Below are 16,366 nucleotides of genomic sequence, written 5' to 3'. Positions count from 1 at the left end.
TTTCTACTGCCAAGAGAAATAAGGGCGAGCCACGAAAGTAACGGGGTGGTTCCCCAAAAAGAGTTACACCTTGAGTTGGTGACTCATTGTGACCCCACATTATCTTCACTGCCATGGAGTCCATTACGACTCAGAGGAACCCTGGCCAAGGCTGTGGACATTTACAGGAGCCGGCAGCCTCATCTTTCCTCTGTGTACTGGTTGGTGGGTTTGAACCTCTGATCTAGCAGTTCAATCTTACCTGAAAGTGCCACCAGGGGTCCTCTGATAGTGACACAAAATGATCATCAGCATATACCCCACAAATGCCATCTCCCCTGATTCCATGCCATGGTGGTCCCCAGTTTCCCACCCAGGGTGATTTCCCACCTCCAAACTTGCATGTAGCTTCTTGTGTCACTGGCAAGCTGTTAGCACCTGTTAGAGTGGTAGCATACACAATCCCTTCTCCTGACCAGAACATTGTCTTCCAGAAGCCAAGCTAAGCTGCTCAGCTTGGTCTACTACAGATACTGTCTCAAAGCCCAAATAGGGTTTCAAAACAGTCTTTGCACCTGAAACTTCTGGGAACCAATATACTTATCCTTTCACACTACATCTGGGGTTTAAATGGAATGTTAACATTCTTTCCAGAGGTCTGCAAGCTGGTGTCAGATTAGTTTTCACAATGTAATATGACATGAAACTTTAACCTGAAATTGAAATTGGAGTTTTTCCCAACACCCAAAACCTTAAGGGCTGCAGGACAATACTGAATTTGATCTGAATCAGCTGAAAGGAACCTTGCACACAGTCAATGAAGGTCAAGTTCAGTGCTAGTTCAGAAAAGGCCCACAGCATCTTTGAGAGGAGCTTTTCCAGCCGGTTTGAAGAGTCATGCTTTCTAAAGCAGCTTAAAGCAATGTTGGACAACTCCGGCCATCAGAAAGACAGCCTGGTGTAGTAGACAGGAGCATCTATCAGCTCTGTTACCTAAACAATCCCAGGTGGTGCAGTGGGTTAAACCTTGGGCTGCTAACCAAGAGTTCTCCTGGGGCGAACAATGAGGCAGTTTGCTTCAGTGAAGACTTACAACCTAGGAAACCCGATGGAGCAGTTCAACTCTGTCCTATAGAGTTGCTATGAGTTGGAATCAGCTAGCTGGCAGTGGGTTTGGTTTGGGTTTTTCTGTTACCCACTCATTTCTCCTCTAAAAGAGAGGTGAAGTAGACTGTCTCAAAGTCCTTTCTAATTCTAACAGTCTTTACTTCTAAAATACTCCCCCCCCCAGCTTAAATTGGTTATAATTTATTTATAACCATATATAAACTATATATGGTTATAAATAAATATATATAAATTTATAATATATAGTTTTTATATATAAAGACTATATATTCCAAGCCAAGGTATTAATACTGATCATTCAGCTCCTGAAAGCAAAGAAATACGGAGGAAACATGCATTCAGCACAGATGGCTGTGTTAACAAACTGTGTGTGTGATTCACATCAGTTTCTATGCCCTGCAAGCACTATGTTACTACACTCTAGAAAAACCACTCAGGAGGCAAAATATTTTCTAATCCCCAGGTTTACACCAGACTCGCAAAACCTGTGTCCTAAAACTAAGAGCGCTGGACTTTAAACTCTGGGTGAAATGCACTCTCTCCCCCTTCACACTCCCACAGAGTTACAAAGTCTAGTCACCCCACCCACCCCCACCCCAGCAATCTGCCCTTCTCCTGAAATCCCTTCTGGTATGTGCTTCCACGGTGGGGGAACCAGGGTTACAGCCAGTAAGTGTATCTCTTGCTTCACAGCACCCAGTCCGAGCCTGGATTTTGAGTAGATTCTGATTTATCACCAAATGGAGTTTCCAACGTTGTCCATCTTTACAGGAGTAGACAGCCTCATCTGTCTCCCGGGGATCGGCAGGTGGTTTTGAACCACCAACCTTAGGGTTAGTAGCCCAACGTTTAACCCACAGCGCCACCAGGGCTCATTCGCCCTTACTGAACATCGGTGGCGCTAACGGAAGGAGAGGCGCGTTCGCTGCACAGCCTCCCGGCCTGTTTATTCTCAAAGGGGACCAGGAAACAGTAGGGCAGGGCCTCGGCGCCTCTAGGTTCGGATGTTTCAAGACTGGGCCACCCACCCGGAACTCGGAGGCCGCTGCAGCAGGGCGCGGGCCGATGGGCAGCAGCGGGATGCGGAGCCTGGCCTGCCCGAGGGGAGAGACTGAAGCGAAGAGGGCCTCGGGCACTCCCGTTGGGTCCGCAGCGCTACCGGCGCCAGCGTCTGCCCCGGGGGACGGGGAGCTGGGCCCCAGCCCCGCCCTTTGGCACGGAGGTGTCTGCCCCAGGGAAGCTGGGGCTCGCCTCCGCTCACCCCAGCTCAGCTCACCCGTCAGCTTGCGGGCCGGGTGTACTGCAGCTCCAGCGGCCCAGGACTGAGGCCGGCCGCGCAGCCCCGAGAGCAGCTCCGGAAGCCGCCTCCGCCCCCCAGCTGCGAGCCCTGGCTGCTGATTGGCTCTTCCCGATGCCCCGCCCGCGCAGGCTGCCGGAGACGCCGGGCTGCGCCGCAGAGAAAAGGCCTGGCGATCTGTCCTCATAAAGATAACAACGGCTAGTTCTACGCTGTCCTGAAGGGTCCTTATGAGTCGGAGTGGACTAGACCGCACAGGTGTGCCTGAGTTTTTCTACCTGTCTTGGAAGCGGTGGCCTGGCAGCAGGTATTGGGCTTCTGATTGGCTCTGTGCCATCCTGCTCCGCCTCCTTTCGCTGACATTCCTAGGCCATGCCCCGCTGAGCTGTCACTTAATTTTTATTGGCTGTCCTATTTTTATTGGCTCTTCAAGACTTCGCCCCGCCTCTAACGTGGTGAGTAGCCATTTGGCAGCGTTCCGGCTCTTGAGTGACCCTCCGCAGTTCCGCCTTGTCCACTTCCTAATGCCTTGGTTTTCAGCCTTCCTAATACCGCGGCCCTTTCATATAGTTCCTCATGTTGTGGTGACCCCATAAAATTATTTTCATTGCTACTTCATAACTGTACTTTTGCTACTGTTATGAATTGTCATGTAAATATCTGATATGCAGGATGTATTTTCATTGTTACAAATTGAACATAAAGCATAGTGATTAGTCACAAAACAATATGTAATTATATATTGTGAATTATATGTTTCCCGATGATCTTAGGCGACCCCTGTGAAAGGGTTGTTGGACACCTAAGGGGTTGGGACCCACTTGGACTGGTTCTTTGCTTTTTTAATCATTTTAATGGGGACTCATACAGCTCTTATCACAATCCATACATACACCAGTGGTGTCAAGCACATTTGTACATATGTTGCCATCATTTTCAAAACATTTTCTGGACCGGTTCTATGGACATTTTAAGAGTTCGCAGAACTCCCATCCTCGTTTTTTTTTCTTTCACTTCCTCCCTACTCCGTTCCCTCAAGCCAATGATATAAGCCTGTATCCTGGCCAATGATATAAGCCTGTATCCTGGGGGATACTCGGAAAGCACAGCTTGAGGGGGATTCGAGGCCATCGCTGCACCAGGATCTGCAAGGGCCCTCTGGTTAGGGGTCCTGTAAGCCCTGGCCTGACTGAGTTTCTCTGGAGATACCAAGCTGTAAGGAAGCCTTTTATATATCGAGAAGGCCCTACACTTCCTATGCTGTTAGGGAACGGAGTGGAAGGAGCACAGAGCCTCAGCCACTGTTCAGGAATTCCTCTATCACAGTGCAGTCCCCCTCAGCGGGTCATCCACCACCCAGCCTACGCTCTTGTGGAGGCACCAAGTTTTCTCCTCTCTGCCAAAACAATGAGAGAAAAAAAAAAGGAAGGGGAAGGAAAACAACCCAAAACCCCTGTCTCAGAGGAGTGGGGCCATGGTGTGACAGTCCTAAGTAGATCACAACCCTTGCTTAGGTCATGTGATTAGTGGATTCCCTCCCTGCTGGAGAGTCCCAGGAGTTTCAGAAGGCTGCCTGGGAAACGGGTTAGCAGGGAGGTTAGTTGAGGAATATTCATTGGTCAAAGGCAGCTCCAGCCAAGGACTTGTGATGGATCAGAGCACTCTAGCCACAGGAGCACACTCCTGGACACCAGCTCCCCCCTCCGCCTGCACTTGACCGTATTTTGGTTTTGTTGGTGGGCAATTGTTTGCTCAAAATGTAGCACCCTACCTGGTGTATCTGAAGGCCTATACCAAGGCCTTCAATTTCCCTTAGACATGGTGCTATTCACTCAGTAGTCTTCAAGGTGCAGGACTCCCACCCCCACCGAGTCTTGGAGTGGGTGGGGGTGCATAGTATATATTAACACATATAACAAGTTGTCTATTCTTTTAAGATGAGTCTTCTACAGTTGAGTCTAACTCCTTGTTGGCCTGCCGGTAGCTCCTGAGTCTTCATCTTGTCTCAATTCTATATAGACTGGTCTGGTCTTTTTCCATGCTTCATGGGAAGAGGGAAAAGATGGAATATGGTTGTGAGATCTAGAACCACCTCCTTTTGCCCCTCCCAGTGTCCACTCCCTGCCCTCTGTGTTTCCTCTAGGAGCTGAACTATACTTATCTTCCATACTACAGATCTTTAACATGGACATAATTGTGTTCAAGCAACCCCTTGGGACTGAATTGGACGGAGGTCTTCTGTTCCCTCGGAGTTCGTTGTGTACTATAGGAGGGATTGGCCCCAGGATGGAGGGGCTTGCGGACAGGAGCCTCAGTGCTTCAGAACCCGTGGAAGGCATCCTCTCCTCCCTTTGATGGTGTTCTCTAGTGAAGTCAGTTCGGGTTGACCTGATCCTCTCCATCCCTCATGTTTTGTCAGTGTGGTCAACAGCCTACTGCTCTAAAAACACATGCCCTTTCTCCTACTCTTAAGGCATAGTGTGAAATGTAGACTCTAAATGAGTAAGGCTTATTTTTAAGTTTGCTTCACAGAAACTAGTATCAATGCATGCATATGCTAATGGTTCAAATATTCATAATTTTTGAGGAAATAGGAAGGCCTCTCAAGGTATAGACCACATCAATGTAGATGGGAAGAGCTATCCAGGTGGAGAAAAGTAAGTAAAGAGGCCTTGAGACAAGAATGACCTCGTGTCCCAGGAACAGTTAGGCCAGTGTGGCTGAAGCAGGACTGATTGACCGGTAAGGAGGTGGGGGATGAGTTGGGGGCGTGGACGAATCGGACTGTAGGGCCTGGGAGTGACAGTTGGGGCTTTGGGCTCATGTGCAATGTGATGAAAAGGCAATGGTGGGCTTCTGTAGATGGGTGATGTAAGTTGGTGGGGGCACAACAGTTTCGAAGGGAAATCACCTTTTCAAACATGTAGGAACAAGGACATATGAGGGGGTACCCTCCCCAAATGACTCATTTGTGTTTTGGATGCGAGTGCATTTGGAATTTGTTCCACCAGGTCAGACTGTTATTCAAGCTTTCTACTTAGAGGTTCTGTAAAGATAGTGTAACCGTGTGTGATTTGAGGCAGACGTGGGATTGGTTTTGCCACCGTCTCAATGCACCAGTTTTGGGCAAAAAACAGCACACCTCTCTTGCCCTGCACACCTGATTCACCTGACCTTGTTCCATGAGACTTCTTTTTGTTTTTGTGAATGAAGAGGAACATGAAAGGACAGTGATTTGATTACATAGAAGAGGTGAAGGAAAAAAAATGAGGAAGGTTCTGCCAGCCATCCAAACAGGTAAGTTTGGATATTTCCAAGAATGGAATCACAGATTTGACAAATGTATTAAGTATGATAGAGAGTACTTTGAAGGTGATATGGTTGTTTTCATAAGGAAATTTATTTTATTATTTTTTTAAAAATCACTGGGGCTCTTACAGCTCTTATAACAATCCATACAGCAATTGTATCAAGTATATTTGCACATATGTTGTCTTCATCATTTTCTAAACATTTACTTTTTTTCAACAGTTTTATTGGCCGATAATTCACATATCATACAACTCAATTGTTCAATCACATCAAGAAGAGTTGTACAATCATCACTACAATCAGTTTTAGAACATTTTCTTCTTTCTTGTGCTCCTTGTTATTAGCGCCCCATTTCCCCCAACCTTCCCTGCCAGACCGCCAAGTAACCATTAATCCAGTTACTGTCTCTATCAACATTTACTTTCTATTTGAGCCCTTGGTATTCACTCCTCTTTTTCCCCCTTCCTCCCTCTTCCCACCCTCACGTGTAAAGAAATGTAAATAGTTTTGAAAAAAAATTCCATTGTTTTGATACCCTCTGGTACTATAAATGAAGCCCTTGTAAAGCAAGATGGTTGGGTTTGGAACATGCTTCAAAGATTGAACTCACAGGATTTGATCATGGAATCTGAAATGTCCATCCTCGACCCAGGTCTCCACACCTCTGAAAGCAAAGTTTCTGTCTCCAAACCTGTCGCACCCTTCAATCTGCTCGTCACAGGGCAGTTTGACTTCCTCAGGCGGAGGCACTCAAATTCTGTTCCTTTTCAATGTTTTGCAAACAGAGGGCTGAATGGGGCAATTGCAGGGCTATAGGAGGTGTGGGGTGAGGTTTCTTGATGCAGGATTCTTGTCAGATAGCCCTAACCACTCTTGGAAGAATGAACATGTGCATTGTCATGGTGGGAAAAAATTCCCAGTGCACTTTCCCTGGCCCCTTTCCTCCCCGGTGCGGGTTTCCTGTCACATCTTTATAACAAGCCCACGATCATTCCTTCTTTGAGAAAATATTCCAGGATGAATTGGAAGCCCCCCAAATCAGTCATCATAAACGAATGAGCAGATCCCCATGGAAGTGAAAGCTTTAATTGGACTTATTTTTTGAAGGTTCCTTAAGATTAAAGAGCCCTGGTGGTGTAGTGGCTATGCTTTGGGGTTGTGATCCACATGGTCAACAGTTCAAAACCACCAGCAGTTCCTTGGGACAGTGGGCTTTCTACTCTACTTTCAAGAGTTAGTCTCAAACCCACAGGGGTCATTTACTTTAGCAGGGAGTTTGGTTTTTAAGGCAATTAGTGTTACTGAGAGAACTTGTCTGTAGCCACTGTGACATTTTAGCACATTTTGTTAGGAATAAAACGTGTGAATTGGAACATCCCCCCCTCCCCCCCAGAAATACCTTTGTACATAGTAGAAGAAGAAATGTTTGAAGAAGCAGACAGATTAGGGGAAGAGAGCATCAATGAGTAGTAAGGTAAGAGGTGGAAGATTTTTAGCTCAAAAGACATAAACCAACAAAACATCTGATTAGATGGCTGCTGATTAGAATTGCTTTGTCGATGGGATCATCCCTTTAGACTTCAACTCTGTGAACTATGACACCTTAGAACCTTTCGGCTGTTTTTCTTTTAATTCTCCTGGTGATTTCTCCTTCAGGTTACTCCTAATCAAAGTTGGCCTTGGGCTTACTTTATTACTGGCTCAGGAGTAAATGGAACTTGTGGGGGAAGCCTGCCCCACACACTATCACAGGTTCAGGAAATGCAATTGTACGGTTAAAATAAATAAAGATTATAATAAACCCATGGAGAAATAGGAGAGATGGGAGAGAGGGTAAAATGAAAGTCAGACACATTTCATGGTAGCATGCTCACCTCCTGGATAGCCATGATCTCAACAGCCAGGTCCACACACAACACGGTCAGAGAAGAAGTGATTTATTGCTAACCAAGGCGTATATATCTTGGGGGGGGGGGTGCAAGCCCCCTAATTACAGGCAAAGACATACGTCACAGGAAGGGGTTGTATTATCGGTACTACAGTAATGGGAGGGGGACAATCTAGGAAGAGGAGGGATTAAGGGTTTGCATGTGACAAGATGGGTGGATTCTAGATTCATGGAGGCCTAACCCTTGATTGCCCTTGAGCTGGAGACTTGATTTACTTTAAGCTTTCAGGGGAAGCAATCCACTATCCTTAACAGCAAGGCGTGAGCCCCACCTACAGTGGGACAGACAGTAGGCTGCTTGCTCTGGATGGCTGATGCCTTCAGGGAAATAGCTCGACAATCATTTACCTTTAGTTGCAGGTCTGACATAGATGGATCTGGGGGCGATGAGCTGGGAAACAGTCTTTTTATATCCTAGAGTGGCATCAGGCATAAGGAAGGTCTGAACACTTAGAAAGCATGTTTGAAGAGAAATGTCTAGATGGCATCTCTCATTTCTTTTAAAGTTAGGGTGTTTATTTTCATTACCACAAAACTTAACAAGAATCAAGTATGTGATAATACAATTTTCTTTATTAAAAATAATTTACAGCATCCGTAACATATAGACAATTGTCATCAACTGAACTTTGCCTCCAATATATTTCTATACAATACTTAACATTATTGAACGTATAACTGTTGCACTGTTTTGTTGACTTTAAATAATAAACAATGATCTGTAGTTACGTGAGATATGTGGTTTTCAAGTGTGTAAAATGGACAGAAATATTGGTGCTATCACACTTGAGGAGAAAAAACCAACATCAACAAAGCCTGAGTTCACCCCTTTTGTTACTCTAAACCAAACTAAGTTTAGGGTCAATATTCAGTATTTTTCCTACACCTAAAATGAGTCATTTTCAAATCCAGTCCTAGCAAAATGTCAAGTAGTGTCTCCTTTCGCTGCAACTCATCCCCAAGCATGTCTTCCGCCATTCAGGCCCTGGTGTGACAGCCACCTCTTTAATTACAGGGCAGTTTGCTTATCATGAGCAATTCAGTTAATGGAAGCCCAAGTGTGTGCTTGGACATAAAATGGGAAGCCACCACGATCATATCGGGAATGTATTAGGGATAATCATAATGACTTGCTGGGTGGATGACACACCAAGAATGCCAAAACTCAAAGGGTAATGTTTTGGAAGCGGGTGGTGGAGTGAATGCCGTTGTAATGACTTTTAAAATGGTTAACTTTAAATTCATCCCCAACACCGATTTGCTTCCAGTGCCTCTTTTATTCCCTTTTCACATTGTGTTTTTTTTTTGGTGTTAACACGAAATGATTCCTCTATAGCCAACAGAGATTTATGTATTGTAGGACAATACAAGCCAACCTAGGGCTACGTTTGCCCCCACAGCATTTGGTTAGGGGCAGAATTATAATGTCTACCCTGGGACAAGGAGGCTTCAAAGAGCTCATGGAAGAATGGAATTGCAGGACAATGAAATTACCCCACAAACTTTTTGAAACCCCTTGTGAAGGAGTCGTGAGAGGAGCACTGTGTCTCGTGTCATGTATCTGTCTAGGACAGGACGCAAACGTCTGACCTAGTTGGTTCTCATAAACAGCATCTGTACTGCAAACAGTGGGATGATTTGTGGAAACAACTGCACACAGTATTTCCCTGGTAGAAATGTTAACACCGGTATGGGCCGAGATACAGAACTCACTCTCAAGGCTATGAGAAACTCAAGTGTGAGAACAGCAAACTTGTCTGGGAACACTGCCAGTGTTTAGTCGATAAATAATAAACAGTATTATTTGTCTGGGAACAGTATTTAATCGATAAATAATAAAGCACTGCGGGCTGTCGAGGCTGCTGCAGTTTTGTACTGTCTCTGTGTATGTGTGTCCGTTTGGTTCCATGTTCTTTCTCCCTGCTCAAGAAACTGCCGACATCACCTTGTACATGTATGACTCCCTCCTGAAATGAAAACCACACACCCTAAGCTTTTGGTTCATTGTATATAAGCTTGAGACTTAAGAGAAACTTGATTCTGCTCCCAAAATAACATTTGCTACTGTCAGCAGCTAGACCAGATAGAGTGGAAATATACTTCCGCCCTGTCACCTGGCTTCCTCTCTTAGACTGGCGGTTTATGATGCTCCTGCCTCTGCTGGTAGGAGGATTTCAAACTAATACAGATTCCTCCCCAACACAACCTGTCACTACCACATCGTCAAAGCATTGAACAAGTATCTTCTTACCCTTCAACTTGTAAATCTGCCATCTCCAACTCATGTTTAGCATATGAATAAACAAATACAGGCCGTGACACACACATAGCATAGCACAATATAACGTCAAGCTCACACGCTGAAGAAACCAAAGACATGATTTTATAAAATTCAAACAGAGGGAACTGTTCTATGGAACTCCAGTCCACATTCCTGTGTGAACGCACCTGCACCACATTCTCACAGGCCGTGAACACGTGCAGAGCTGCTGTGGCCGGCAGCCCTTCTTTGTTCATTCCAGTTGTTTCCGTGTAAAAGAACTCCTTCTTTATTCCGGTGCACCAGGAGCTCATTCTGACTGGCAGTACTGGGTCATATAAAGACAATTCCATGAGAAAAACAAACTGCTATGTTTAACCTTTTGCCTACCAAGCTTAATTTCTTCATTCAAAGACAATATCGACCTTTCTGGAATTATTCAACCCTTTTCTTCAATGCTGCTAAACTTTGTTTTGACAGAACATTCAGCACAGTGAACAAACATTCATAGAAGAAAATGTGGTGCTAATATAGTGTTTGTTTTCTCCCAATGGTCAGCTCTAGTTATACTCTAGTTAAAATAAGATGGAGGGAACCAGGCATCCCAGGTAGAGGAAGGAATAAAACAGTAATGGGAAATCAATTTAAATAAGAAATCATCAAAATCTTAAAAAATGCTTAGTCGAGCAATCATATAATTTAAGAGTGGGTAATTTAAAGGTCTAGAGAAAATAATTGTAGAGTTTAATGATTAAACTTCTCTTTAGCGACTATAAAATATGTGAAAATGTGGTTAATGATACCTGAAATATGCCATAAGTTATAGTATCACATCAAGTGTGCAAAATAGTTGAATCTAAATACTACCATGCCACCTGAGGCTTGCTGGAGGGTCCTGGTAAAACATTCCCAATCTGCACCTGTTAGGACGAGCGTAGAGGGTGCCTGTAACCGGCCAAAGGACTGTGTTCTGGGGTAGGCTCTATCTTTGGTTGACATTACAAACAAAGAAAGCCAAGAGTCCAGCTCAATTCTGAAAAGAAATGAATCTATTTGGAAAGTTCACTTATAAACCAATTTCCCACTTCTATCACTTTAGAGTCTAATCTGGCTTTTGATATTTCAACTGGCTACTCTCAAACCAACAAGAGCAGTGCACAGTTGGCAGGTGCAAACAAAACAAATGTCAGGAAAGTTACTCAGATAAGAATCTTCAACACAAGTTCAAATTCTGCCTTTATTTACAAAATGGTGTGATAAAATCTCCCCCTCCCCCCATACTTACAGGCCTCTTCCACAACACACTTCACACGCTGATTTTAGCATCGTTAATAGCACCGTTCGTGTATTATTTAAAATCAAGGGTCCTTTCAGTCCCTACGTTGATTTGTAATCGTTGCCGGCGTGGATGGGAGAGTGGTGCGCTGGACGGTCCGCAGCTCCGTGGTGAGGACTCCCGGCTGCAGCTCAGGCGGGCGGCTCTGCCCTTATCTGTTATGGAAGGTCTCCTGGTGAGTGGATACTATGAGAATTTCCGTGCTACAAAATTTAATAATCCTCCGTGTTTGTATAATGTTATTTCCACATCATTTTCAAAGGAAGCAATGGCGCTGAAAACTTTCCCAGTGTTTGTCTTTAAAGAAACAGAAAACACTTCACATCAGCCATGCAATCTCCACACTTGTCGACATATTCAGTGACCACCTGTCAGAAACCCGAGTCTCCCAGCTCTAATTTCTTATACAGGCTTCCCTGGGAGCTGGAAGCAGGGTGTTCCCAGGAAACCTTCGGTGGGGGAAGCAGCATGACCATTAATGTGTATGGAGAAAATCTTGGAGCATTCCTAGACCCAAAAGTAATCTACCAAATCAGACCAAGGAACACAGACAGGGAGGCACCCAAATGGTTCATGGGAAGTTCCACTATCTTTTGATCTCATTTGTCCATGAACTATGTAAAGCCCCCTTGTCATACCTGACATGCAACACTGACATACACTGTTCATGGACAAGCCACGTGTCTGTGAGGCCACGTGCAGTTCCCCGCTCACAAGGCCTGGGGTATGAGGGGTGGAGCCTCTTCAATTGCTGATTGCTAGCTCTCCTGTGGGCCCCTTTCCACCTTTTCTTGTAACAATGAAAACTCTCTTCTGAACTTGTCTAGCGGAGCGGTTCTCAACTTGTGGGTCACGGTCGAATGACCCTTTCATAGGGATCGCCTGATTCATAAGAGTAGCAAAATTACAGTGATGAAGTAGCAACGAAAATAATGTTATGGTTGGGGGGTCACCACAACATGAGGAACTGTATGAAAAGGCTGCGGCATGAGGAAGGTTGAGAACCACTGGTCTAGCGCAAAATGTAAAATGTTCTATTTTATCTTTTTCATACACGTGAAAGTGACATAAAGCAAATGTTTGGAAATGGAGGATAACGGCATTCCGACTGCCTGAGACTCTTACACCTGTGGGTTGGGTGGGAGGCACAGATCCCCCAAATACAAAATACCACCAAGGTACCAGACCTAGAATTTTATTGCTAAAACAGAAAAAAATCCTTGGCAAGTATACATTGTAGAGCACCAAATCACAGGCTTAGATGTCTACTTATTCATCAGAGAAGCTGTATTTTAATAGTCATATTCATAATACATCAAGTATTCACCGTATATAACATTTGTTACTCTTCCTTTTTCTTCCTAGTTGTAAAGTCTACCCTAACCCAAAGGCTACTCAAGTTTAAAACTGGATCTGAACAGGAGGAGCAGAAAACAAGGAAAAGGAGGCAAACACGTGTGACTTTCCCAAGAACATGGCCACCTGGCGCTCTGAGCCCTGAGTCAGCCATTACCCAACCCTTCAACTTTACCAGGCTTCACCAACTCCCCCACTACATTCAACACACCTTCTTAGCTGCACACAGCTAGAAATCCAAGTACCCAAACCAAACTCACCGCCATCGAGTGGATCCCTGGTCTAAAATCCTCCCACTTGATTTGTGGGATATCTCATTTCTCAACACCCCTCAAAAGGGGATGGCCTCCTAATTCCGACAACAGACCCACCTCCCTCTCTAAACCCACAGCATTCAGGACCGGACCAGCAATCAGCTGTTACTTAGGAAAGCCCAACTAAAACTGATAATGAAATTCCAGTACCACAGATAGGTGTATAACCAACCTTATCTGATGGAAGCAGTGGGTGCGCTGGGGCGTAGGTTAGGTTCCCTACTGCCCAGTACTGCCCCCTTCTCAGAAAACAAACAAACAAACAAACAAACAAACAAAAAACTCAGCACACCCTGGCAATTAAACATTTTATACTATAGGCATTCATCCAGATAGGTATCTGCTCCTGGGGGGCTGTCAGCGACACTGAAGAGCAGACACTGACTTCAAGTGCTAGGAGCCGGAGCTCAGTTCTGTCATGTCATGAACTTGCTACGCACCTCAGGCACCCTGGCTCACGCACATGTACCATAAAGGTGGCTGGGCCAAATGTTTAAGCGGCTTGTTCAGATCTGATGAATCTAAAATTCTTCCATTCTAACAGTAGATTTAGGCACATTATGCAAGGAGCTTTTTATTTTTGTTTCTTTAACAATAAATTCCAGGTGAATTGTCTGCTCAGTCTAGATGCCTGCTGAAGAGTGAAGCAGGGGGCGGCTGGCTGGCTCGGGATCTGGACTACACCAGAGAAGCAAGATGCACTTCCATACAGAGCTTTGTTAAAGGAAATTAAGCCTATGGGTACATACATGTGTATATGTGCATGTGGAATCTTTCCACAATGGAAAAAACAAAGCTTTCCCAATCATATAGCTACAGATTAATAAATCCATTCCTGGGAATTTAACTGGATAACCAGGTACACCATACTGACCACAAAAGGGTGTGCAATTTTTTCTTTTCCTACTGAAGCTACGGGTTCTCTTTAGGAAGAGTATCTCGGGTGGCCTCTAATGGACTGGGAGCGCGTGTGCACCGTCTGCAAGGCAACGCACGTCACTGTGCAGGGCTCACACCCACCCACCAGTCTGCTTCTCCTTCTCCCTTGACGACCCTAACTGTGAGTTTCCATCACCCTCACACGTGGACATCGACACCCAGGTTTGTTTTTTGTACACCACACTAACCATCGAGTTCTCTCGACTTTTTCTGAGACAGCATCAAGAGTCTTGCCACAGGCTTAAGCATGTAGGAAACAGCTTAAAAACTTGGACTCATTAATTGATGCCAGTATACAATTTACGATGAATAATCCTTATTCAGCTGAAAATCATATCTCATTCCACAGTACACAATCATCACTTGAGAATTTCAGAAGTACCTTTATGTTTAACGTAATTCCGGGAGAGAGTTCCTGGGGAAAGGTTAAGGAAAAGGTCTCTTTGCCGGAGAGGCCCAAGGAGTCCGCGTTCTCGCCAGGAAGGAACTGAAGCGGCGCAATGCCGATTTCGATCAGATGGTCTTTGTGAATTTTTTCATAGCTTTCAGCCAAAACAGCTTTCACTCCCTGTAACACACAAGCAGTTTATTCCCTCAATGATTGATGAAGATTGCTTCACTAAGCATTTTAAAAGAAAAACAAAAACTTTGTATCTATGTACTTACAGAAGCCTTAAAAAGTTATATGTGTACACGTACGTACACACACACACACACACACACACACACACACACACACACACCGTGGTGCCTGGAAAGAACTCTACCCAAAGGCTTGAAACTAAAACGTGGGACTTCTGAGTCAATCTGCCACATAGACTCCAGGAAAGGCTGGGGACGCCATGGTCTCAGCATTCCGGGCACTGGCCAGCCATCTTCCTGTAAAGCCAAGAGCAGCTCTCCAGTTCAGTGCTGCTTCTGAATTCCAAAACCCAAACCCACTACTGCGGCTGAGTTGTTCTGACTTACAGGGCCCCCATGTGTCACAGAGCAGACTAGGGCTGTGTCCACACACAGCACCTTCTTGGTTATGGTCTTAAGGAAAGCAAATTGCCAGGACCCCTTCCATGGTACTGCCAACAAGCCAGGGGCAGTACTAATTCTTGGAAGAGGGACAGTTTCTTTTCCCCTGTTGGAAGCAGTCCCTTCAATTCCACTGAGCAGGCAGACTCTGACTGGGTCACACAGGACACAGGAAGGCCAGGAAGCAGACACCAGATTAAAGCTACCAGATTCACTGGAAGTCTTGTACTTTGAACGGGGACTCCATTTCCTTTCCTGCCAGCTTAGAGTGCTTACCTCACTAGCAGGAGACTGGAGTCTCCTTTGCAGAAATGGAATAGCGTTAGGGAGAACACAGATGCTGACTGACATTCAGGGTTCTCAGATGAAAAGGGTGGCTTATCACTCAGGTGCACCAGTTGACACACTCTGCCCGCACTCTAACTTGTGATCACTTTTTAAATGTGAAGCGGAATGGGCACCCAAGGAACTCCAGCTGTGCCCAGATGGATCTCCAGATGAAAGCCTCTCATCTATGCACACCCACCATCGCCCGCAGTGATCTTATTCAACATGTCACATATGTGGCAACTTTGAAAAAAATACTCGGGGCATCTTCAATTGCCTGGGTCCCACAAGTGCTCGTGGCTGGGCTTGGGGTGCCCTCCACAACCCACCTTGAATGACATAACAGAATCCCTAGTGTGACTGGACAACATGAAGGACACATGAAGGCCTTCTCCAGTTCACCTGTGTGGTCGTGATCTGTCCCAGAGGATGGCACAAGGTCAGGGTGGACAAAGGGTAATGTGGGGGAAGAGACCAGGGAGGCGGGGGTGGGGGTGGACCGCACATAAAAGGGGAGGGGGTGTGTCTTATAAGACTGTGAGGTTGGGGTAGATGGAAGAAACGTGGGTTTTCTGCCCAGGGCAGGCACAAGCAACATCCAACTACTACCACATCTCTAAGCCCTGTGGGCTCTGCAGTGGTGGGAGAGTGGCCCTCATCTGCACCACATGCACCCAGGAACCCACCAGGAGCACCAAGCAGGCAGCTGGTATACCAGCTCTGAAGACTGGGTGCAGCTCCTCAACTCACACATAACACCAATTTCCCTAAGAACCTAGTCTCTGTTACCTAACTATGTGGTTGAGGAATAGGAACATATATAGAGAGAAGTCAACTTCAGGGACTAAAAGGAATCAATACCAGTATCTGGAAGCCTGGTAGGACTGGACTGTTAACTTCAGAGGTTGATGGTTCAAACCACCAGCCTCTGCCATGAGTACACTGAAGTTACCTGCTCCCATAAAAATGTACAGCATAATTCCATGATGTTCACCTTCCCAACACAATCGCTGAAGACAAAGCAGGTGCATAAGCAAACGTGGTTAAGAAAGCTGATGGAGCCAGGCTATCAAAAGACATAGCGTCTGGGGTCTTAAAGACTGAAGGTAAACAAGGGCCCATCTGACTCAGAAGCAACATGAGGTAT

At 45.4% G+C, this 16,366-nt stretch overlaps 2 protein-coding genes across 3 annotated transcripts in view; both read right to left on the bottom strand.

The window, feature by feature from the left end:
- The window catches only part of HYKK (hydroxylysine kinase), a 22,286-nt gene extending 19,851 nt beyond the window's left edge, over positions 1-2,435 (bottom strand). Inside the window, exon 1 of one of the 2 annotated variants that reach the window (XM_004699713.2) lies at positions 2,384-2,435. The gene's annotated coding sequence lies outside the window, so the exon portion shown is untranslated. Of the gene's footprint in view, positions 1-2,135; positions 2,171-2,383 lie in introns of those variants that run through there. The other variant, XM_045285828.1, reaches the window with a different exon arrangement.
- Positions 2,436-11,143: 8,708 nt separating this feature from the next.
- The window catches only part of IREB2 (iron responsive element binding protein 2), a 77,627-nt gene continuing 72,404 nt past the window's right edge, over positions 11,144-16,366 (bottom strand). The window contains exons 20-21 of the mRNA XM_045285694.1: positions 14,252-14,437; positions 11,144-11,557 (exon numbers count right to left, since the gene is read on the bottom strand). Coding sequence (XP_045141629.1) covers positions 11,447-11,557; positions 14,252-14,437 — 297 coding nt within the window. The 3' untranslated portion in view covers positions 11,144-11,446. The remainder of the gene's footprint in view (positions 11,558-14,251; positions 14,438-16,366) is intronic.

Source organism: Echinops telfairi, unplaced genomic scaffold, assembly GCF_000313985.2.
Source record: "Echinops telfairi isolate 266 unplaced genomic scaffold, ASM31398v2 ScPeMD7_7475;HRSCAF=8513, whole genome shotgun sequence".
Lineage (NCBI taxonomy): Eukaryota > Metazoa > Chordata > Mammalia > Afrosoricida > Tenrecidae > Echinops > Echinops telfairi.
The sequence above is the reverse complement of the archived record's forward strand: the minus strand, read 5'-3'. Positions and strand labels throughout refer to the sequence as shown.